General features: G+C 40.2%; 1 protein-coding gene across 1 annotated transcript; it reads left to right on the forward strand.

The window, feature by feature from the left end:
• Nucleotides 1-4,560: 4,560 nt before the first annotated feature.
• SLC39A6 (solute carrier family 39 member 6) lies at nt 4,561-23,638 on the forward strand. The gene is made up of 10 exons (XM_082044835.1): nt 4,561-4,657; nt 6,722-7,449; nt 8,758-8,938; nt 9,208-9,377; nt 10,647-10,859; nt 12,058-12,127; nt 13,422-13,799; nt 18,997-19,077; nt 20,580-20,770; nt 21,551-23,638. The coding sequence occupies exons 2-10, from the start codon at nt 6,730-6,732 to the stop codon at nt 21,701-21,703; spliced, it is 2,157 nt and encodes a 718-aa protein (XP_081900961.1). The 5' UTR covers nt 4,561-4,657; nt 6,722-6,729; the 3' UTR covers nt 21,704-23,638.
• The last annotated feature ends 67 nt before the right edge of the window (nt 23,639-23,705 follow it).

Genomic DNA, 23,705 nt, shown 5'->3' on the forward strand with positions numbered 1-23,705 from the left:
GTTCTTAGTTTCTCAATACCTGTGATTACATGCTCAGACCACTAGTTTTTCCAACAACTTCAATAACTGATGCATCAGGCTAAAGGTAAAAGATGTCAGGCAAGGAAAAAACAGCATAACTTTAATATTTTCTTTCTATTCTTTACTATTTTAATCATTTGGGGGGTTATTCTTTAGGAATTATTTGTAAACAGATCTAAACTGAAATACTACGACCATAGCTGAGATTTGTAAGAAAATTATCCCAGCCAAAGCCCTACCCCACAGTTAGTGCTTCCCCAGGCATCTGTGCAGCTCTTGCTGTGCAGCTTCCAAATAATAGTTTCTTTTGTTAAAACCTCTCATTGACATGAGAATGAGCCACTAAATACAGACAAAAGCACAGTAGAAGGTCCTGGAGATTTTTACATAAGGACTTGTGTACTGCTCATTAGCATCGCTGTTGAAGGATGTATGTTTATAAATGTTTCGTTACTTAAGAAATGATTGCTTTGTACACATACTACTAAGAAAAACCCAAAGCTCAACATGCAGGTTGCTGAAAATCTGCAGCCATTTAACTAGTAATACTGCTTTTTACCCAGATATAATTCTAAGTATTTTGAAAACCAACATAAAACATATATTAATAAAACCAAGGACATTGCTACATTAAAATATATATTTAGGACTTAAAATATAATACCACCAAATATGCAATTGCTAAATAGCTGTTCAGTATGGTGTTGAAGAGAGGAACCTATTGGAACAATGACAGAAGGAATTGCTTTGGGGATTACTTTATAATTGTGAAATGCTGTTACTAGAACAAAAGGATTACTGGAGATTTTTTAGAAATAACATGGGAGTTTTGCATGGGATTACACCTGCCTAGAATTGTGTGGTAAAAACTCTCAGTTTAAAACAAATATATTTGTAACTTTCAGAGTTTTCATTTATTTTATACAACATTTAATATTTCTAATGACACAGCTGTTCTCGATGAAAAGTTAAAAGGCAAGGGAATATAAAACTTTCCAAATTTTAAGAAACTTTCAGAAGTGGAAGATTAGAGGGACTAGAGCAGAGCAGTTCTCAACATCATGCTCACGGCCACTTCCCTGCCCACTTACTCACCATCCGCTCCGTTCAATGTGCAACGTTGGGCTCACACAACATGTTTGTGACGAAGTCTTGCAACAGCCAGCGAGTGCAAGCAAAGAGGCTAGAACTGCATGAACAGCCAGCTCCTCACAGGTCCCAAACTGCTGAGTTTTAAAGCATTTCCCACAACACATACTCAGCAAAGCGACAAGTAATTTTTGGGTAACAGCAGTCTCAGCAGCTAAGCTAAGGTATTGCTTCATAAACTTTTCCACTTCCATCATATTCTTCTCCAAAGAATAAACTTTTCCAAGTTTATTCCCAACATACCCTTTTTGAAACAGAGGCCTGGAGCTACACACTGTAGTTAAGATGCAGTTCCATGATGGATCAAGACAGAAGTCAAATCACTTCCTGCATTGCTCTCTGCTGACTCTCTAAATACTGCTTCCCATTTCTCCACAGATTGAGAGATTTGTATACATATACACATATTTAATACATAGATATATATATTAAACCATCCAGAAGGGACACCAAGACCCTTGTTTTATGTGATCACAACTACTCCAGAGCTCTTGGTTGGACACATATTCAGACTAAGTCACTGAAAAACAGGAGCAAAAATGACTGAAAAATTTTACCATGAGATAAAATTACTGAGATCAACTGAGGTACTGTAAAACAGATCTGACATCAAGTTTTACTGCGAATAAGTTTTTCAGGTGGATTGTTTTTACGACTGTGGGTTCTTTTTGCCTAGCTGATGTGTGTTAACTACTGAAATTAAAAACAAAACAACAAAAAAAAAGCATTTTAGCACTGAAAACCAGCTTTGTGTGACTTAAGCTCTGACACTTACATCTGTAAATGACCTTGACAAGATGCAAGAGGAAGATTTAAAAAAATACAACAATCAAATGCCTAACATTAGCATCTCAGGCATAAATGTTGTGTTACTGAAATATTACAAAGGCATCTGGTAAACAGTATTCACGCAAAATGACTTAGCATTAAAGAAAAAACATCTCACCCACTCCTGCATTTTATAGCTTCTCTTCCTCCAGGGAAGAAAAAAATAACAAAACCAAAACCAAACAAAAACCTAAGGCTGAGGGACACAGTATTTTTTCAGTACTTCAAAAGCTATTGTACGGAAAAAATCCATAACCTGCTGACATGTTGCTGTTTCTAGAGTTGTTCACAACACATACTTCCCTTCTGTCCTTCAGTCAGTTGAACTCACGAACAAACAGGTTTAATTCACTCAGAAGTATCAGGCATAAAGAAGACAAATCTGTCACCTCCTCGCTGGTGAGCAAGGTGGAACTGTCAAGAGCAGCAGGCAGCAGGAGAAAGATGGCTGAGAATCGACTAGATGTTAAGTTTAAGTTGTTGGCATAACATTCAAGAGCCACCAGGAAAGTCAGATCCTAGGGCAGGATTTAGTGCTGCCTTCACACTCCAGCAAGCTGAAAAACCTTGGCAATCGACCACACAGGAGAGGCCAAATCCCAAAGCCAGCTGGGATGGGTAAGCAGAATTGCACCCCCTGTACCAGCAATATTAATCGACGTGATGATAGAAAGTAAAACTCTGGAAGCCGTGGAGGAAGAAAGAGGAAATGCAAGAGAGCCTGTGCTGGGACATACAACACTCGTGGGGTCACGGCCAGTTAAGAAAAGTGGTACAGCAAAGCAACACTTGAAAAATACAGTATGCCTATTCAGAAGAAAGCAACACATTTTCAGCAAGTTTGAAGCCTTTCACAGAATCATAGAATGTTAGGAATTGGAAGGGACCTCAAAAGATCATCTAGTCCAATCCCCCTGCCGGAGCAGGAACACCTAGATGAGGTTACACAGGAATGTGCCCAGGTGGATTTTGAATGTCTCCAGAGAAGACGACTCCACAACCTCCCTGGGCAGCCTGTTCCAGTGTTCTGGCACCCTCACTGAGAAGAAGTTTCTTCTCAAATTTAAGTGGAACCTCTTGTGTTCCAGTTTGAACCCATTACCCCTTGTCTTACCATTGGTTGTCACTGAGAAGAGCCTGGCTCCATCCTCATGACACTCACCCTTCATATATTTGTAAAAATTAATAAGGTCACCCCTCAGTCTCCTCCAAGCTAAAGAGCCCCAGCTCCCTCAGCCTTTCCTCATAAGCTTCACTCCCTTAATCATCTTCGTTGTCCTGCGCTGGACTCTCTCCAGCAGTTCCCTGTCCTTCTTGAATTGAGGGGCCCAGAACTGGACACAATATGCCAGGTGTGGTCTCACCAGGGCAGAGTAGAGGAGGAGGAGAACCTCTCTTGACTTACTTACCACCCCCCTTCTAATACACCCCAGGATGCCATTGGCCTTCCTGGCCACAAGGGCACAGTGCTGGCTCATGGTCATCCTGCTGTCCACCAGGACCCCCAGGTCCCTTTCCCCTATGCTGCTCTCTAATAGGTCATTTTCCAACTTATACTGGAACCTGGGGTTGTTCCTGCCCAGATGTAAGACTCTACACTTGCCCTTGTTCTATTTCATTAAATTTTTCCCCGCCCAACTCTCCAGCCTGTCCAGGTCCCGCTGGATGGCAGCACAGCCTTCTGGCGTGTCAGCCACTCCTCCCAGCTTAGTGTCATGAGCAAATTTAGTGATAGTGGACTCTATTCCCTCATCCAAGTCATTGATGAATATACTGAATAATACTGGCCCTCTCCGAGGTGATCTCAGTCCTTTCTTATTGTCTCTTTGCTCACTTGCACATGAAGTGCAGCTTTCTTCGGCCAGATCATTAATTACAATGACAGACTCAAGCAGTGCTCATAATTCCCTAATGGATGCCGTAAAAAAAGACAATGCTTACCATCTACCCACACCCCCAGTTTAGCACCAGTCAGCTCATCTGGCAGCCCTGGCTTCCCCAAAACCCACGCATGTACTCCTTTCAAGACTAGGGGTCCTCATGCCAAAACACTGGCCCAGGTTGCCCAGAGAGGTGGTAGATGCCCCATCCCTGGAGACATTCCAGGCCAGGCTGGACGGGGCTCTGAGCAACCTGATCTAGTTGCAGATGTCCCTGCTCATTGCAGGGGGCTAGATGAACTGTGAAGATCCCTTCCAAAAGAAACCATTCTGTGATTCTACGGTAATGTAAGGGATGCTACAACCCCACGTGTTTACCTAAACCATGGCTTCAAACCCAGAATGATTTGTGAGGGAAGGGAAGGGAAGGGAAGGGAAGGGAAGGGAAGGGAAGGGAAGGGAAGGGAAGGGAAGGGAAGGGAAGGGAAGGGAAGGGAAGGGAAGGGAAGGGAAGGGAAGGGAAGGGAAGGGAAGGCCCTGCCGCCGCCGCTCGGCCTCGAAACCGCCCGCGCGCCGCCGCCGCCGCCACGCGCTTCGCCGCCACCACGTGACACCCACCCGGCTTCCCCGTTGGCCAACGGGGAGACGCCGTACCCGGAAGAGGAAAGGAAGGGGGCGGGGAGCGGCTGCCGCGCGCGTGGGCAGCGGCGGCGGGAGGAGAAGGGTCCAGCGGCAGCAGCGGACCCAGCCCAGCCCAGCCCGATCCGGCGGTGGGCGAGGTAGCGTAATGTCCTCCCGCGGGGCGGGCGTGTGCGTCTTGCGGTTGGGCTGGGGCTGGTGGCGGTGGGGCGAGCCGGGCCGGGCTACTGGAGCAGCAGCCACCGGGTGAGGCGGGGTTGGGCCGGGCGCGGCATCGCTCCGAGGCTCCGCTCGTTCCCGCCCGGCGCTGGCAGCTGGGGGGCAGCGGGCACACGCGGCCCAGAGAGCATCGGGGCCGCCCCTCCCGCCCTGTGCTGGCCGGGGGCCGCGGGCCGGGCGCAGGCTCCGGGGAACACGGGTCTTTGGGGCCGCCGCGTCCCGCCGGGGCCGTGGGCAGCGGGGACCCGGGGTGCTGCGGGGCCCGGCGGTGCTGCCGGGATTTGTAGGCTGATTACAGAATGTTAGGGATTGGAAGGGATCTCGAAAAATCATCCAGTCCAATCCCCCTGCCGGAGCAGGAACACCTAGATGAGGTTACACAGGAATGTGTCCAGGTGGGTTTTTAATGTCTCCAGAGAAGAAGACTCCACAACCTCCCTGGGCAGCCTGTTCCACTGCTCTGGCACCCTCACTGAGAAGAAGTTTCTTCCCATATTTAAGTGGAACCTCCTGTGTTCCAGGTTGTACCCGTTGCCCCTTGTCCTATCATTGGTTGTCACCAAGAAGAGCCTGGCTCCATCCTTGTGACACCCACCTTCTACATATTTATAAACATTAATGAGGTCACCCCTCAGTCTCCTCCAAGCTAAAGAGACCCAGCTCTCTCAATATGATCATCATCATATTGGGAACTGCGGGGTTCTCAGTGTTATGCGATGTTCTCTGTGCCTCCCTGTGAATGGGCGGAGGCACCCTGGCACAGTCCTGCACCGCAGCCTGAGTATTGGGTAATTCACAGCCTCGCTGGAGGATTTGTGGGATGAAATACTCAAAATTTGTGCTTGTGAACACTTGGCCCGCAGCAGTGGTCTGTATACCTCGTGAGAGGAGGTGTACCATGGCAGGGTTAAAACACTGGCAGCATAAAAAGTAATTTTTGTGAAGTACTGAAAGCTTGACTAGTTGGCCTGCCAAGAGCTCTGGGAAATCCAGTGATGGAAAGCTGGGTATTTTGATTTTTAAGCAGGAACATTAATTTATAATACTTATCTGTCACTAAAAGTGAAACTATAAGGCTTCTTTTAAGCAGAAGAAAAGCCTAACCCAGGGCTCTGTTGCAGCCTTGAGGATGCTTGCAATGTTCAGCTGATGTGAGATAAGTGACTCAGGCCAAGCTAAACAAAGGTGAGCTTACACCCGGAGGGGTGTTTGCAGCCAGTGACCTCACTGCTGCATAGCAATGCAGCTTCATCTCCTATTGCCTGAGGCCACACATCTGGGAAAAATGCTGAATGTGTAAGAAATTTAAATGGCTCTTCTCTTAGTGCATTGATGCAGGGTTTTGAACATGGTATTAAGCTACTAGAGAGGGTCCAGAAGAGGGCTACGAAGTTGGTGTAGGGTTTAGAGGGGAAGCTGTATGAGGAGCAGCTAAAGTCACTGGGCTTGTTCAGCCTGGAGAAGAGGAGACTGAAGGGAGACCTCATGGTGGCTACAGCTTCCTCACAAGGGGAGGAGGAGGGGCAGGCGCTGAGATCTTCTCTCTGGTGACCAGTGACAGAACCCGAGGGAATGTCAGGAAGATGTGCCAGGGACATTAGGAAAAGGATCTTCCCCCAGAGGGTGGTGGAGCACTGGAACAGGCTCCCCAGGGAGGTGTCACGGCCCCAAGCCTGACAGTGTTTAAGAAGAGACTGGACAATGCCCTCAGACACATGGTGTGAACTGTGGGGTTGTCACATGCAGGGGCAGGACTTGGACTCGATGATCCTTGTGGATCCCTTCCAACTCAGGACATTCTATGATTCTACGGTTTGGTTTCATTTGTTGTGATTGGTGGGTTTAGTGTTTTGTTGGTGGTGGTTTGTTTGGTTTTTTTTTTTAGCAAATTATGAACATCTGTTATAGTACAAAATGTGATTGGGTTTAGCAAACTATTAAAATTTTCTTCTGTTTTCCTCTACTTATTTTTCACTGCTAAAAAGAAACTGCAATGGAGAGTACAGTATGGCTCACTGTCCTTGTATTGTTTTCCATACTACTGTGTGAAAGTTACCACCATGGAGTGGAGACAGCTACTGTTGTGCATATATCGGAGAGAACTTTTCCAGAAAAGGCAGCTGGCATTAATACGGACTTGGCAGGATTAATACAGAAGCTTCACCTTCAAGAACTTTTCCATCGTTATGGGGAAAACAACTCTCTGTCGATGGAAGGGTTTAGAAAACTGCTCCAGAACATAGGTATAGATAAAATGAAAAAGATTAAAATAGACCATGATCATGACCACGATCATCACCTTCATCATTCTCATGTTTTGTTGAGTAAAAACTCCGAGAAGACTGTTTGTCCAAACCATGAATCTGATGCTAACAAAGACCACAGGAACAGTCACTCAAAGGAAGCACATAAAGTAGAGAATGTAGAACATCAGCAGAACTTTGTACGCAGCAAGAACACCGTTAATGAGATAACGGCATCTATCATTACTGCTCCCACAGATGGCCGCTATGAATTACAGAATGGGCAGCCTGGAGAAGTCAGGGCGGTTGCTCGCTTAGGTCTGACCAGCTCTACTGCCGTTAACGTTGCAGGTAGCAGCAACGCCAGCTGGCTTGCTAACAGCAGAGCAAATGAATCTCACACTTCTCCAAAGGAATCAGAAAGAGGAAGTTACCTGTATTCTAAACTGACAAACCAAAATACCCAAGAGGTGAGTCCGATTCTGTGTATTCTTGAAAATCCAGATCCACTGGGAATGTTATTATGACATATTTGTCAGGTGCTTATCATTGAATGGGGTACGAGCTTTGTGATTTAACAGTACTCATAGCAAAACACAAACAACTTTCCTTGAAATGTAACATTTTGAAGGAATGTCATGTTTATGTTCACAAGCTCAGAGGAACATAGATATGTGATCTAGTTATTTTTATTATTTTTCTTCCTAAAAAGAAATACATACTTATATAAAACCAAGTGTGTGTTTATAATTAATATATTTATCATATACTATATGTTATGTTTTTATTATATTTTTCTGTATTTTTATTTTTATATATAAATATAGATATAAAAATTATTTATGTGATTTTAAAATATTACTAAAAATGAAAAACACTTCAAATTTAAAACTTACTGTTTTGCCTTAAAGCCAGAATCTGTCTTGTTTTCCTAATAATGTGGTGAAAGTAAAAAAAATCTAGTTAAAACACGGTCAAACTTATCAAAGCTGCATCATGAGTGTAGGGAAGTAGTGGGCACCATCCTCATTCAACCCCCTCCCTTTTAAGATTTTAAGATTGTTTGAGACTAACTGTAAAACAGTTTGCTGCGAAATGTTATCTATTACTTGAAAATAGTAAAAATCAATGCTTATAAAGTCCATAGTGTGTTCTGGACATTTTTCTTACATAATCAGATCCTTCTCCATTAAAGGCTTTTAAAAGCTTTAAAAACTAAGTGTCCCTGTGGAATCCATGCCAGGTAATTCAGTGGGTGTTATGTAGCATTATGACTGTAGGTGCTGAATTAACAAGTTCTTCCTGTGTTCTGCACAGTCAGAGCAGAAGTACAACTGTTTTAAACCTTGTGAGACTGTAGGTCGTACAGTGGGGAACTTTGCTAGAGGAAGTGTGTGCAGAACATGTTCTGTACAAGACTTTACATAGTAATCACTTCTATAAAAAGGTATTTAACCTTTTTACTACTTCTTTACATGGCCTCTAAAGTGTTAGGCTTTTACTATTTGCACAGCAAAACATCTGACCCGCTTGTGTTGAGAATGAATGATAATTGTGCATCATCTACCAGGATTCCCACACCAGATTTGTAGACCAGAAGGAGGGGTTGGAGGTAAAGTTCTTACTAAATTAGTTTGTTACCAGTTTTTAATTACCATTTAATTATCTGTTTTCATGTGATGCCACTGCATTACCACTGAAATGGGATGTGCGGTCCTTTTGAACTGTATCATGGTATTTTGGTTCTGGTTAATCTTTAACATATTGTCTTTCCGCAGTGCTCCAGTGCATCAAAACTAATGCAGTCCCATGGAATAGGCACTCAAGTATTGTTGACAGCTACAGAATTTAGTTACCTCTGTCCAGCTCTTATTAATCAGATTGATGGCAAATACTGCATAGTCCACGCAACTAGTGAAAAAGCCGAAACTCCTCCGAAAAGTTACTCTCTGCGAATAGGTAGGTTGTTTTAACAGGGAATAAAAACTTACTGGAAACCCATTTATGTTGGTTATAAATTTGAGAAACATATTTCAAAGTTGAAAGAAGTTCATAATTTTGTTTGGGCACTTGACCATGTCTAGAGAGAAATCTTTGTGGCAGACCATTTGTTAACGTCCCATTATGCAGCTGATGGGGAGTGTTTGAAAACAAATGTTAAGCAAATGAAATCTCATATAGCTGTTATTTATTCTTGTTACTACTTTCTTTTTTTTTTTTTTTCCCAGCTTGGATTGGTGGCTTTATATCCATCTCTGTCATCAGTTTTCTTTCCTTATTGGGTGTTATATTGGTACCGCTGATGAATCGCGTGTTTTTCAAATTTCTTCTAAGTTTTCTTGTGGCATTGGCTGTGGGGACTTTGAGTGGAGATGCTTTCTTACATCTGCTTCCACATGTAAGTATTAATTACTGTTTCACTTGGTATCTGAAAGCAGAGAATGTGATACCTGTCATTAATTAGGGCTTATTTGGTGAGTCATTTCTCAACCTTGTAAGACAGATTTTTTTGATGGAAAGGCTTTCCATTTGGAACTGTTTATATTATTCATTTGACAGACCTTACGGCATTATCCCTCAGTCTCTTTCCCTTTCTTAGTCATCTGCTTCCAAATGACTCATTGCTCCTTGCATGCAAAAAATTTTCACAAATGTTTTTAGTAATTTATTGCAATGCTGACTGTTTATTTTCTTTCTCCAGTTTAATGGACTTTATAGATGAGCGGAAATTGCTCATTGTACACTTCAAATGTGGAATAGATAATCCACTGTTTTCTGTTATCAGCCACTTACATTGATTACTTATCCATTGTAATTTTTTTATCAGAATCAAGCATTTCTTAAGTCCTGGGACAACATTACTTGATAGATTTTAGAGTTACATGTTAATTGTTATGTAACACGGACAATGAAATTGGAGTGTGATTGCTAAATTTCTACCTTTTTTGAAGCTCTTAAACAGACATTCCCCTCTCCCTGCTCCCATATCTCCCCCAAAGGTAACTTGTTGCAGCTTTCAGCTATGATGGATATGAAGGACTGCAGATCCCTGTGTAGTTTCTGAGCCCTGCCTGTAATTCATTGGGTCATTCTTTTGCCTTTCAGTTAATTTTGCTTTGCTGTGTGAGGTTATGTAAATCTAAACATGTGCAAGTGAGGTGTCCTGGAAGTTTTTTTTTTTTACTGAACACATCAGTAGCCAGTGAGGAAGGGAACAATGTCAGGCTTCCTTTAAAGAAGGAAATTACTGCTAAGTTTCCTGTAGAAAAAAAGTATTTGACATCTATGAGCTGTCTTAGATGGGGAAGTAATTGGTGTGCTGGCTGTGACTACTACTTAAAATGCAGTTTCCTTGGTGGTGTCAGTAGCTTTTGTGGGGGCAGCTGAACATCTAGTACTGAGTGGTACGTGTGTAGGTGCAGTGAGAAGGTAAGTACCAGGCCTGCTCTCAGTCCATGCAATGTTTCTTCTTAAATATTTATTTATCTTGAAAATCAACACATTTCATTGTAATTGTTTGAATTCGTATCCAGAGCATTTAGCCCATGGAACTTGGTAAGCCTGGACTCCAGGCCTGATGAAAAGAATGTGAAGAATACTTTCTATGTTTCTTATGTTATCAGTTATTTTGAATATAATGACTTCCCCCGTTTGGCTCTCCCCTTAGTCTCATGGAAACCACCACCATCACCACGAAAAACCTGTACTTGAACAAAACAAAAGCTCCACATTCAAACACCTTGTTTTTCAAAGTACGGAGGAGAGTGCTTACCTGGATTCTACGTGGAAGGGACTTACAGCACTTGGAGGCTTATATTTCATGTTTCTAGTGGAGCATTTGATCACTTTAATAAAGCAGTTTAAAGACAAGAAGAAAAAGGTAGAGAAACTGTTACTTTGAAGTTATATTTTATTGCATGATAATTTTATGATTATCTTATACCTGCCTGGATTTAATTGTGGTTGCTGACTTGATTAGTGTTATAATTTCATTTATATTAGAGACACATATAGCTGATAACCTTTTTGTGTGGTCCTGTTATGGAACAGCTCTGAGCTATTTCCTTAACCAGACATATAATAAATGTAAAAGTTGGTTCAGTAAATAGGTACAGTAAAAGCTGGCGGTAGTGTAAGTTTTGTTTGAAGAAAGTTAGTAAACTACTAATTACTTAAAAATAACTAATTTCTAGCCTACCATGATGACTGATAATCTCTGTTTAGTTTTCTTGTTAATTTGGTCATTAAGGCAACAGTCTCAGAGCAGATGCTGTGTAAGCATTTTGATTTTGGTTGCGGGAGGTTGTGTTGGTGGGGTTTATACTGAAGCTAAACCAACTGTGAGTGACAGGATTACTTCCCCTATCTCTAGTTAAATTTATTTGCTGAGAAAAGACATGAAGAGTTCCAAGCAAAGCAAGTGTTTTCTGTGTCCTTCTGTCAGCCACTGGGAATAGATTTCCTATTAGACTAATTATGCCCTTCTAGATACTGAGTCACTGATTGTAAATTGTTGTGATGGAGAGATTAGCAAGCAATGATTGAAGATTTTCTTTGATTTCCCTTCAGTACACTAAAAAACAAACAAACCCTAAAAACACACCACAAAAAAACTCCAAACCCCTGACAACAAATAAAAAGAAACAAAAAACCACATTATTTCACTAATTATTTTCCATTGTAATGTCAGTATAACTTTTATGCAGTATTTGTGTTTTGCCTCTCAGATGAACCCCTCTGCTTATTTCTCATGCAAAACTATGCAGTATTTATGCATGTGGGTTTTTTTATTGTTGTTTTTGTGTTTTTTTTTTATTGTGTGGGGGTTTGTTTTTGTTTGTGGTGGTTGCTGTTTTTTTTTTTAATTTGTTTTTATTTCCTCCTGTGGAACCTGAGGAGCCTTTGTCTTACTGTACTTAGCTCATTTTTTAATGTGCTGCTTCTGTGCTCTTTATATGGTTTCCAAGTTGTCATCTTCCTGTGCAAGATGCATAAATGTTGTGAATATAATGCTGCTCATGTATATCCTGAAAGATAAGTAAAATATTCATAACCACAGTATTTTCTTTTGGAATAAGAAAAAAAATGAAGATGATGGAGAAAGTAAGAAGTTTTCAGCAAATGAAGAAAAGTTAGATACAGATGATCGTAAGTCTCAGTATTATTGCACATTTGTTATTTTGTGGCAGCACTGTTTAAAAAAACACCTGATTGGCAGCTCATGGATCTGCTGCTTATTGTAGGTTGGATCACTACCCACCTGAATTCTTTTCAGAGCAAAACCTGTCTGTGCATTGATATGTAGAGGACAAGCTCTGTTTGCTGCTTTCCTTTAGAAAGGATTGACAGGTTGGAAGTAGTGAATTCACGGTTTTGAAATCTTAAGCCTTTTAATTCGGGATTTAACAGCAGAAGTTGAAGTCATTCCCTGAAGCTCTTCTGGCTAATGCCTGTTGCAAATACAGCTGTACCTAGTGACTTCTACACTTCAGAGTGTTAGATGTTCTATGTGTGATCCATTATTTGGATTTTTGTATGTGTTAACTCTGGATTTTATTAGCTTGAGTGTTTATTTATAAGGTTGATAATCTAAAATCCTAGAGGTTAGTTGAAATACCTGGATTGCAAATGATCATGTGTCCCCAAGATTGTCCTGTAAGCAAAAACACACCTCACTAGATACTTGCTAGCTCTTGTAGCTAAAAGATATGTTAAGTTTTTCAGAAAAATTTTATAACTAATGAAAGAGTTGTTGATAATGCAAGGAAAAAAAATGTGCATTTTTTCATTTAATTGCAGGGGAAGAATTATGCAAGTATTTGGTGTTAGGTAAAATAACTAACCATAGTGTGACACTAATGTTTATATGAGGATGTTTCATAGTCTTGTGGTGATTATTTTTGAGTGTTTATTTTTCAAGTGTTTGAACTTAAGCTCCTGTATTTATAGGAAGTACAGGAGTTTCCAAAATTATCTGTAATGTAACTCCCTTCAGCTCCAAGATGAATAAATGGCATATGCTTTCCAGACACTTTGTTTTTCTGAAGCAGTTGAACTAATGGCCTTCATGCTGTGAAACTGGGACATAGAGCCTTATGCTGTTGTTTTTAAATTGAACTGTGTCTTAGATTAGAAGCTTTTGTACCTTTTAGGAGGCATTTGTCGCTGTAGTGTCAAGGCTGCTTTAGCAGTTTGGGACAGAAACTGAAAGTTTTTCTGATTTTGAACTATTGAGAATGATCTTAGAAATCTGATGAAAGAAAAACAAGTTGTGGAAACTCTTGGGAAAAAGAAATCTGGTATGAGAGTTGGGGTATCAGTCTCAACTTCTAGTCCTACTGTTTTCTTCTTTACTGCATCACTTATTCAACTTGTTTATTGTATCTTTGCTTCTTAAGTGATTTAAAAAATGCTAATATTATACTCCGGGTTTTTGTAACAGGGCCTGAGGGCTACCTAGGGACAGACTCACAAGATCCATCACCCTTTATTTCTCAGCAGCCAACTGTACAAGAAGAAGAAGAAGTGATGATAGCTCATCCTCACCAAGAGGAGGTTGACAATGTCTATGTGTCCAGAGGCTGTAGAAACAAATGTCATTCTCACTTACATGATACTCTAGGGCAGACAGATCACCTTAGTCATCATCACCACGACTACCATCATATTCTGCATCACCATCATCATCAGAATCATCATCCCCACAGTCACAGTCAGCGCTACTCACGTGAAGAACTGAAGGATGCGGGGATAGCAACTCTGGCGTGGATGGTGATTATGGGAGATGGACTACACAATTTTAGTGACGGCCTAGCGATTGGTAAGTGTTAGCTTGGGCACTGCAGCTTTGTTATACATGAGAACGGCAAAGTCTTCTTGCTGTCACTTAACTCTTTATCTCACTTATATCTTTATTAGGAACATAACTAATTGGGGGTGGATCATTGAAGCCTAAACTTTTATCTGAGAGCAGCTCTGAATGAATGAGAAAAATCTCCAGCCCAACAACCTAGAGATCAGTGATAAATAAAACAGAAATTATGTGCTTACAGTTATGCTTCTTTAGAAAATCTTTAAACTTTGCTTATTTTCCTACTTTTAACAAAGTTAAAGCTAATGTTTTTCAAAACTAAAGCTAGGCTTATAATACTTAGGACTTGAGCTGACTTTGTATTTCCATGCCTTCAAGGGCTCAACAATTTTTTTATTTTTTTTCAAGATAAGCTTGTCTTTTTGGTCACACATTAAGTGACTGTTTTTTCCAGTTCAGTCAGGCTACTTAGTATCATTTGCTGCTTTTATTTCATTTTCTCTTCCATCTTCACATTAGTTAGCAAGGTCAGGTTCTATATCCTGGGCCCTCGTTACACTCATGTATAAGTTTCCCCAGAGCATTGGTGAGCAGGGAGATGGGACCCTGCTTTCAATCTGCTTTAGCCTGAATATTACCCAGATGGATTAGGCAATATTATATGCATGTGATTTTTTTGTGCTGTGGGAGGTAGGCATGCATTCCTTTTTACTGTAAAATCAATTTGGTCCAAGGCCTTGTGTTCTCTAAGGCGCTTTTACACTTCTGCACAGCAGTCCTGTCACATCCAGGTTATCAGATCTTACCGTTCAATTAAAGAGCAACATTGCAGTTCTTCCTAGTGCTGTGCTAACCTTCCAGAGAAGGTCTGTGTAACTTTTTGTACCCTAGGAGTGTGTGAGTTAGCTATTACCTCTCAGAAATATGATTCATGGAGCAGATACCAATAAAGTCCCTGTATGTTGCCTTTATGCAGGGTTTTGGATTAAGAGTGTCTATACCAAGTAAAAGAGCGTAACAGGATTCCTTCATGTGGTTGGTGTTTTGTAGTCAGTCTTAAAACAGGCTCAGTCTCTCTTCTTGGAAAAGTACTTTCAAAAATATATTTTCTTAAACACCAGTCATACTCTACCCAATCTTGTTCTTTAAGTTGACCATAATAGTATTTTATTTTAATTTACACCAGTATCATCAGTTATTTTAAATGTAATCAGGACACTTATCTTTTTGTTCCTTATTTATTTATGTCCCTTTTTTTTTCTGCTTACATGTTGTAGTTTTTCGTTCTTTTTTGACAGTGCTTCAGTGGAAATATTACTTTATCACAAAAATAACCAATTGAATATTATGTTTTGGACTTCTGGCTGGGAGGTCAGGTTTGGGAACTCCCTTTTTTTTTTTCTTTTTCCTAAAAGGCAAGTTAGACTACAGGTATTTTAAATTTAAAAGGTTAAAGTAAGTTACAGAAAGTGAAGTCAAATCAGTAATCCTCAGTTCTTATTCTAGTCTTTCATAATCTTGACTTTAGTATTTAAGACTAATTGTCACAGCTATCGGATTCATTTCCAGCTTGTATAGCATGCTGGGGTCAGTTCAGCAGTATCAGTCTTTCTGTATATTTTATTGTAGAAACAAGCTCATTCTTGTTTGAGGAGAAAACACAGTAATAACTATTTTCTCACAGCAGTATTTGCAGTTGTTCAGATTTGGTCAATTCAAAGTATAATGTGAAAAGAGACCTTCTGATTTAATCTCATTTTTGATGAAAGTTGAAGCATGGAATCTAAATTTCTGAGCAGATCAGTAGTGAAAATGTGGTAGAAGAGGAGGATTTGCATACAAATGAAATGCTGAATCAATTACTTGTTAGCATTAGAGAGATTTGGGAAGGAGCTATGAATTTATAGTTATGAAGGGAAAAGCATGGGGAAGGTTAATAAAGGCTTATTGAACAAGTGAGAGCAATAGCTTTCAGAAGCCCTGCTGTGTAGCTTGTTCAAGCTAATGGAAACGTGGGTTTCTTTCAGTTCTGGATGTGCTCAAAAGTGGTATGGAGAAACTAGGATTTGATGATGTTCTAAAAATGCTGAAAATGCCAGCACTATTTGTATAGTATTTTACCTGTGTTTAAATGAAGAAATGGATGCTTCTGTGCAGCTAGGTTTAACCAGGGTAACCTTTAGTTTAAGTTCTTTTCTTGTGATTTGTTATTCATAATTTCCATCAGATAGTTTTTTTTTTTTTTCTTCATATCTGTTTTGCTGATTATGTAGAAATAAAATTTAAAGGTGCTTCTTTTTCTATTAAACTGTGGAACAGTTGCATGTGACTAATTTGTACAAAATTATGTTCAGTGATTTGAACTTTTCTGTGAAGCTTCAACTAAATAACTAAAATGCAGAACACTGATTTTTGCACCAATCTTGCATTTATGTTATTTTCTCTAGCTCTTTTTTTGAGAGAAGTGGTCTTAAATGTATATTTTAAGATACCATGACACTATTGAGTCAGCTTCTCAAGAGGGGATAATACCAGACATATTAATGTAGTCTGCAGTTAGTTAAAGTTTCAAGACATCTTTTTAGCAGTGAAAAATAAAACCAGTTATTCCTGTTATTTATGCCTGTATTTTGGGTGCTATGTATCCATACGGCATACAGCCATGTCAGCCAAAGCAGTCAAGTTTTATTTGGCTTGTTTTTGTGGTCCCAAAATTAAATTTACCATGTGTGATTAAGCTGGGTTCTTGTGGTTTTAGTTTTCCTCTAACAAGTGATGACTGAGAAAACATTGTTGAGAGACAGTAATATAGAGGAACTTGTAGATTCTTGATGATGCAGGCATGGGAGAAGGTAATTACCTGCTGCCTTCCTCTACTTACCTAATCTCCTCAGAAACTGAAGCCTAACTGAATGCTGATGAACTCTCCTGTCTTAGTAGGAGATAACTGTAGTTATCCTGTTTGTCTCTCAAAATCTGACTCAAAACTATATGTTTGGGAGCAGGAGAAATAGACCAATACCTACAAGAGATTGATAGTCTTCACTAATAACCCCTTTTGCTAGTCCAGTAGCAGTAACTCCTGTCATTTACCTCTTGATTACTGAGTAGACTCCTATGACTGAAGGTTTGAGAGTGCAGTGGAAAACACTTCTGCTGGTGGCTCAGGGTAAAATAGCTTTTGTCCTGCATGCTGTGCATCTCTGAATTGGACTTCACATATAGTCATAAAAATGGGTGGACTCCAGAGGTTACCTAGTCAAACCCTCTGCTGGAAACGGCTCTTGGGAACACGTGATGAGGTCAGTCATGGCTTTGCACAGCCAAGCCTTGAAAACCACCACAGATGGGGGGATGGGGAGGCTGACCTCTTCTAGTGTTGCACTGATGTCTCATAATAGGGAAAGTTGTGTTTATGTCCAGCCTGAGGCTCCCAAGTTGTTATTGGCAGCCTCTCCCCTGTTGTGACATATGTCACTACTTTGAAGAGCTGGGCACTAAAGGTACTTACAAGCCTCTGTTAGACCGCTCATTAGTCTGGTGGAGAAGGAGGTTAAATATACATAGCTTCTTCAAGCTTTTGGGCCTTATGCTGTGATTGTATTGCCAGCCTCTGTTGGACAGTGTTCATATTCACCCTTAACTGAGACACCCCAAGGGGGACAGAAAATTCCAGGAACAGCCTCACCAGTGCTTAGCAGGGCTTGTAAAGAACTGAGTCTGCTAGCCTTGCTTCTCCTAAGACTATGAGGTTCAGGTTCCACTGTACTAGGAATGAGAGCATAGTGTTGGCTCCTACAGGGCCCTCGTTACACTCATGTATGAGTTTCCCCAGAGCATTGGTGAGCAGGGAGATGGGACCTTGCTTTCAATCTGCTTTAGCCTGAATACTACCCAGATGGATTAGGCAGTATTATACGCATGTGATTCTTGTGCTGTGGGAGGTCGGCATGCTGGTGTCATTACCATGTTCTTTAGATGAGCAGCTGCAGGTGGGGACAGCAGGTTCTTCCTGTTGCTGGGCTTCACTGTTTTGAGATTTTACCCATCTGAGAGTTCGTGTTTTCTGTTCCAGCGCTGCTTTGGTCCTGCCTTTCTCTTTAGTCTGAAGGGGCTTGGGACTCCTGCCTCTATAGAACCTCTTCTAAAGATTCTCTCAATCTCCTGTTCATTATTGCTCATCCTAAGATGCCTCTGCGCTACTTGTTGCATGTCCTTCACTGGGCACTCCTGCACTTACCCCAGAGGTGAGATTGTTGCTGTGGTCACTGCAGGGAGGAGCATCAGTAATTTCTTGCAGATGAAGAGCTGGATAGCAGTGTCCACCCTCAGGAGTTACATCTGGAGAGAGGCTGCTGGAGTAGTGGGGGTGGCGATTGCCTCCTGTGGTCTCATCACCATCATAGCTCTTGCTCTGTGAGCAGTCCCTCGTGCCAGCCACTGTGACATGGCCTCGTGCCTCCTGGACTGTTTGTTGGCAGCACCTTGTTTGCTGGCACTCTGCTAGTGGCAGCTGAAGGAGAGGCTGGAGGTGGTTCTGCTGCACCCCTCAGTGCGTCTCTCTGTGCTGTGTGTGAGCTGTGGTTCAGCTCTTCAGCCCTGCTGCTTCCTCCTCAGCTGCCGTCAAACCAGAAAAATTGCAAGCAGCAGGAGGAATGGAGAAAACAAGGATGAGGACTGTTGGATGAGTTTAAGGGGTTTCTGTGGTTGTTTCTTCCTCCACCTCAAGCGTGGTAGTTCACTTGTGTGCACACTGCCTCATTAACAGTCTTTCACTGCTGATTTCACATGACTGTGTATCCTCTCTTACTGTTGAATTGGCTTCCCTTTTCTAGTGCCTGACTCTCAGATGCAGTTGAGCTGCCCTCTTCCCTTTAAAAAGTGTCTTTTCTGACTGGATTTCCACTTATTGCATTTTCTGGGAGGGTTGTGTTTTTAAGAGGTATTTGGCTTAGTTCAGAATTAAAAGTGAAATTTCATTTAATTTAGCTACTTGGAGGATTCTGTGTTGCTTGTGATTTTGAAATGTAAGAATCATAAACAACAACTGTTCAGTTATAGTTTAAATGCTTCCACAAGCATAAGAAAAATTTGAGTGAAACTAATACATCATAATCTGATACAAGCATATGCAACAATGCCTCTGCACTTGATGTCTGAATATGAAGTAATGTTCTTGTTTCTTTTTTTTCCTGTCTCTTCATAGGAGCAGCCTTTACTGAAGGGCTGTCTAGTGGTTTAAGCACTTCTGTGGCTGTATTTTGCCATGAATTACCTCATGAGCTAGGTAAGACCTCAATGTTTCCATATGCTGCAGCTATAGGTACTTACAGTGAACTTTGGAGAACAGGGAGTGATTTTATTCTGTGGCACAATAAAATTTCATCAGAAAACTTAATCTGTGTCAGATTGTATACTCAAGAATACTTTTAACTTACTTAAAGGCTTTTATTTATTAATTTAGTTTATCTTCCTTTTAAAAATCTATTTCTTTGTTTAAAACTCAGTGTATCTTGCAGTTACTTACAAATCGTTCTGTATAATTCAGTTGTAGTTTTTGTTCTTCAGTTCCCTAGAAAGCAGAATGTTCAATTTCATTTAATGGAGCTTGTAAACCAGTGTTTGTATACATTGATCAGTTTGTTAAACAGTCTGATATATTTGTCTGTCTGTACAATAATGTTATACAGAAACACATTAATCCAGAGAAAACATACCTGGTTTTATAACATGGGAGGAACTGAGGCTTGTTCATCTTAATTCCACAGGAATCATGGAACTTGTATTAATTACCTGTACTAAATGTTGTTAGTACAAATACACAAAATTAATTCATGTTATGAATCTGATAATCTTAGATTCAAATGTTCTGTTGGTTTTGGAAGCACAAAAATCTTTTAAAAATTCATACTACTTTAATCAACACAGAAAACTTGATAGAAATACCTTCCTTAACGGAGGACATGAAGAGGCATAGGAATACTGAAACAAATGGGACTAGCTGGTTAACTGGGGATAAAATTGGATCATTCTGTTGTTAATGCTAAACAATGTTTATAATGTACCAGTTCATCGTAATTGCGATATCTTGTGGGAAAAGCTGTTGTAACAAATAGCTTAGAAGATTGGTTTTGTTTACTTTAACTGGAGATAACTTACGTTTTTATATAGAATCCATTTTATTTCCAAATAATAAGCTTATATTATTTTCTTCTGATTTAGATTTAATTTATCTAAACAAACAAATCTATTTTGAATGATGGAGAACTTGTTTCTGGCTGGTAGTCTATCATTCCTTTAAGTGAAAATAAGATGTCAAGGATCATTTAGATAAATTAATGAAGAAATTATTTCTGAATTTATGGAACAGCTAGACTTAAAATACAGAGAGCAGTAACAGGATAATAAATGGAATCATCACCATTGCTTTATGCAACTAAGTGGGAATATTTTATTTTAGAACTTCTTTAGGATGTTCATGTATACCAGGTACTCCAGTATTTTACAGAGTTGGTTTAAATGGAAACTACACTAAGAGCTGCTTCTTCCAAAACTCCTAAGACTTTAAGGTTATACACTTACAATGTTTGCTACTGTGTTGTTCTTCGTGTGCATTTTAAAATTTTCTGTCCCTTGGCAACTTCTGGTTTTATGACGGAAAACAATAAGGCAGACGACAGCATAAAAATAGCTTAGTAATCCTGTAAGAAAAAGGAGAACTCATAAATACTGCAATAATTACCTGAGGATGAAAACTTTTGTTTCATTTTGATTTTTTCCCTGCTGTAGGAGATTTCGCTGTACTTCTCAAAGCCGGCATGACTGTCAAGCAAGCCGTGCTTTACAACGCACTGTCAGCCATGCTGGCCTATCTCGGGATGGCCACAGGGATCCTCATCGGTCATTACGCAGACAACGTTTCCATGTGGATATTTGCACTTACAGCTGGCTTGTTCATGTATGTGGCTCTTGTGGATATGGTAAGTGGCTAGACGTACGTGAATTTATATGGGCTAGTTTAAGAATTAATGCTACTTTATATTTTGATCTGAAAATAAATGCTTCTGTCTTTTCTCCCTCAATTAACTTTTTCTGCACTTGAAGGTGCTGATGAGCCTGCAGTGTAAGCACTCTGTTAAATGTTCAGGTGGAAGATTGCTTTTATTTAGCTTACTGTAGGAAGAGAGGTTGTTTTTCCCTTAGTTTCTAAACAGAAGCAGTTAACAGCACAAGTGGAGTAAAAATTTGCTTCAGAGAGTGGCTAGTGTAGCAGATGGCCAGTAAGACTGCGAGTTGCACACTATTGGCACCACCAAATGTGCTTTGGCTTTTGCATTAAGTAATTTCTGCTTTTGGGGATGAAGACAGAATAGTATTAAAGCCTATACTGTACCTCAGAAGTATGTTTGTACAGAAGTACAAAGTATTTGGTTGATGTTAGTGAAAGCTTAACTATCTTAGGAATAAAATTGTTGGTGTGGCTTGATTACATAATTTGGTAAATAAGCCAGGAGGATATGATTAAGACATGAGCATAATTATGAAAACAGTAATTAGAACATTAGATTCTCTCTGTCTCTACTCATGGAAGTAGACTCTGATAATGTTGTTCATGTTGAGTGACACCAATTTGAGGAGTACCATTAATGCGGTCAACAGGAAAGACTAGAGGAGTAAGACTTGGCCGCCTCATGGTTGAAGAATTGGGTTTGAAGTAACTGTTGATTTTGAAGGCATTTAACGCTTTCTTGGTTTTTTAGGTACCTGAAATGCTCCACAACGATGCCAGTGATCATGGATGTAGCCGCTGGGGATATTTCCTGTTACAGAACGCTGGGATTCTGTTGGGTTTTGGGATAATGCTGCTTATCTCTGTATTTGAACATAAGATTGTATTCAGCATAAACCTGTAATGCTGGTAGCCAGGAAAAGAGCTTCATGTTAAATTATAAGCGGTAGGTTTTTTCTATTAAATTCCATAATGGAGAGGTACGGTTGATATAGGTTAGATATTTTTATTGGTGTGCTTTGTTGTTGTGTCCCTCCCGCCTTCCCTTGTCTCCCTGATAGAAATGAACACTGAAAGGTTTTTTTCACATAGGATTTAGCATTGCACATGGTACTGTGGAACATTGTACTTAGTAAAACATGGTGAAAGTGCCAAATCTATTAAAGGAGTATTGTCTGGGGGGTTAGAGGGTCATTTTTTTTTTTTTTAGTAAATTTATTTACTCTATGTAATTATATGTAACTTTTTTTACTTCAATGGTTTTGTTGGTTTAAATAAATAAAATGACAGTGGTTTTTACTTTATCACAATCAAAATCAGTGGACGCAAAGGAGAGTGAGCAGTGTAAAACAAGACGTAATGGGTACCATGTAATGGGTAGCATGTGATTATATTTGTAGTAAGCAATCTCTTCTGCATCCACCTAGTTTACACAGAGTGGCAGATGAGTCCACTCCATCCTTTCTGTGGTGGTTCTTCTCTCAATAGCTTGTGGATTCTTTGTCTTACTCCAGTTGGTTTCCAGTCCAAATGACTTCTTGTGAAATCCTGTTTTAAGTATTTGCACCAATTTTTTTTTACCTGTTTTGTTTCTCAAATTGGCAACAGAAGTACAGCTGTTAGATTGTAAAAGCACAGCTCCAGCTCTACTGTTTGTGAATTCCATTGAAAGGACTTTCAAAGTAGTGCTATATCCCACTTACACTGCCTGAAATGGCAAAGATCTATTAAAGTCTGTTTGATATCAAGGGGAGGAGTACTACAGCCTGAGACAAACATTCATTTACCACACCAGCTTCCTTAAGTAGAGTGTTGATTTACTTTGGGAAACGAGCAGAGTGGGAGAGCTGACTACTTCTAGTTCTGTGTGATTGCACACAATAACCCTGTGCTTACACAGCAGTTACATTCCTTGCAAAAACTAAAGCTGAGACATCCAAAATAGCAAAATTCCTTTGAAAACATATATAGGGAAGCAGCATTTTAAGGGTAATTGTAAGTATGTAGTTTGAGCTTATAGTTTTAATATTTTAACCACCCTGAAAGTAACTGAAGGAAGGACAAGGATGAAAAAGACAATTGCAAAATGAATTCTGCATTTCCAGAAAAGGTGAATATTGGACAAATTTTATGTCATGAGTAACAGAATTACGCATCTTAACTAGCTAGCTTTAAAAAACAAAAAACAGAAACCAATTAGAACTTATTTCTGATTCAGTTGTTAAATTGGATCAGACAAGTTACAGTCTTGCATATGTTGGTCTGTCATAAAACAGAAGCTGAAACTGCTGTGTCACTTTAGAAATAGATGCTTGGAATGAATCAAAAGGTTAGGGGTGGGGTTTTTTACTGGTTGAGAAATGGGGATCACAGATGTCTCTGCAGCCAGTGGAATATTAGCTTCTCCTTCAGTCTTTCCTAAAGTGAACAAGATTGAGATTTGATCTTTCCCCAGTGATGAAATCCTGTTCCTTTCCTCCTTGGATGTCAGTGGTATAAAGTAGCATGCTTCCTTCAGCTCTGCTGATGCATCCCAAAGGCAGCACTAAGCTGTGGTGGCATCTCACCAGCTTCCCTAGATCTCTACATGTATGAACCTTTATCTCTCTTTGCTTGATGAGCAATTGTTTGGAGAGAAGAACAGAATTCTCTTTTGGGAGCACTCACTTTCCTCTCCCTGACTTACTTTCCATCACTAGAAACTACTCTGGTGCTGGGCTTTAACCTCTAACAAGAACACTGCCAAAATATTGGTGGGCGTGCTCTTTCTTTCCATGAAGCACTTTACATTTCATGTTGGTCTTATTCTGTAGTATTGTGTTTTGATTAAGCCTCTGGACTTCTGTTAGAAGTTTTTGGCTAGTGGTTTCTCTTGGCCTACAACCTTGATAGCTGCTAGTCCAGCT

This window comes from Streptopelia decaocto, assembly GCF_964273445.1.
Source record: "Streptopelia decaocto genome assembly, chromosome: 2".
Taxonomy (NCBI): domain Eukaryota; kingdom Metazoa; phylum Chordata; class Aves; order Columbiformes; family Columbidae; genus Streptopelia; species Streptopelia decaocto.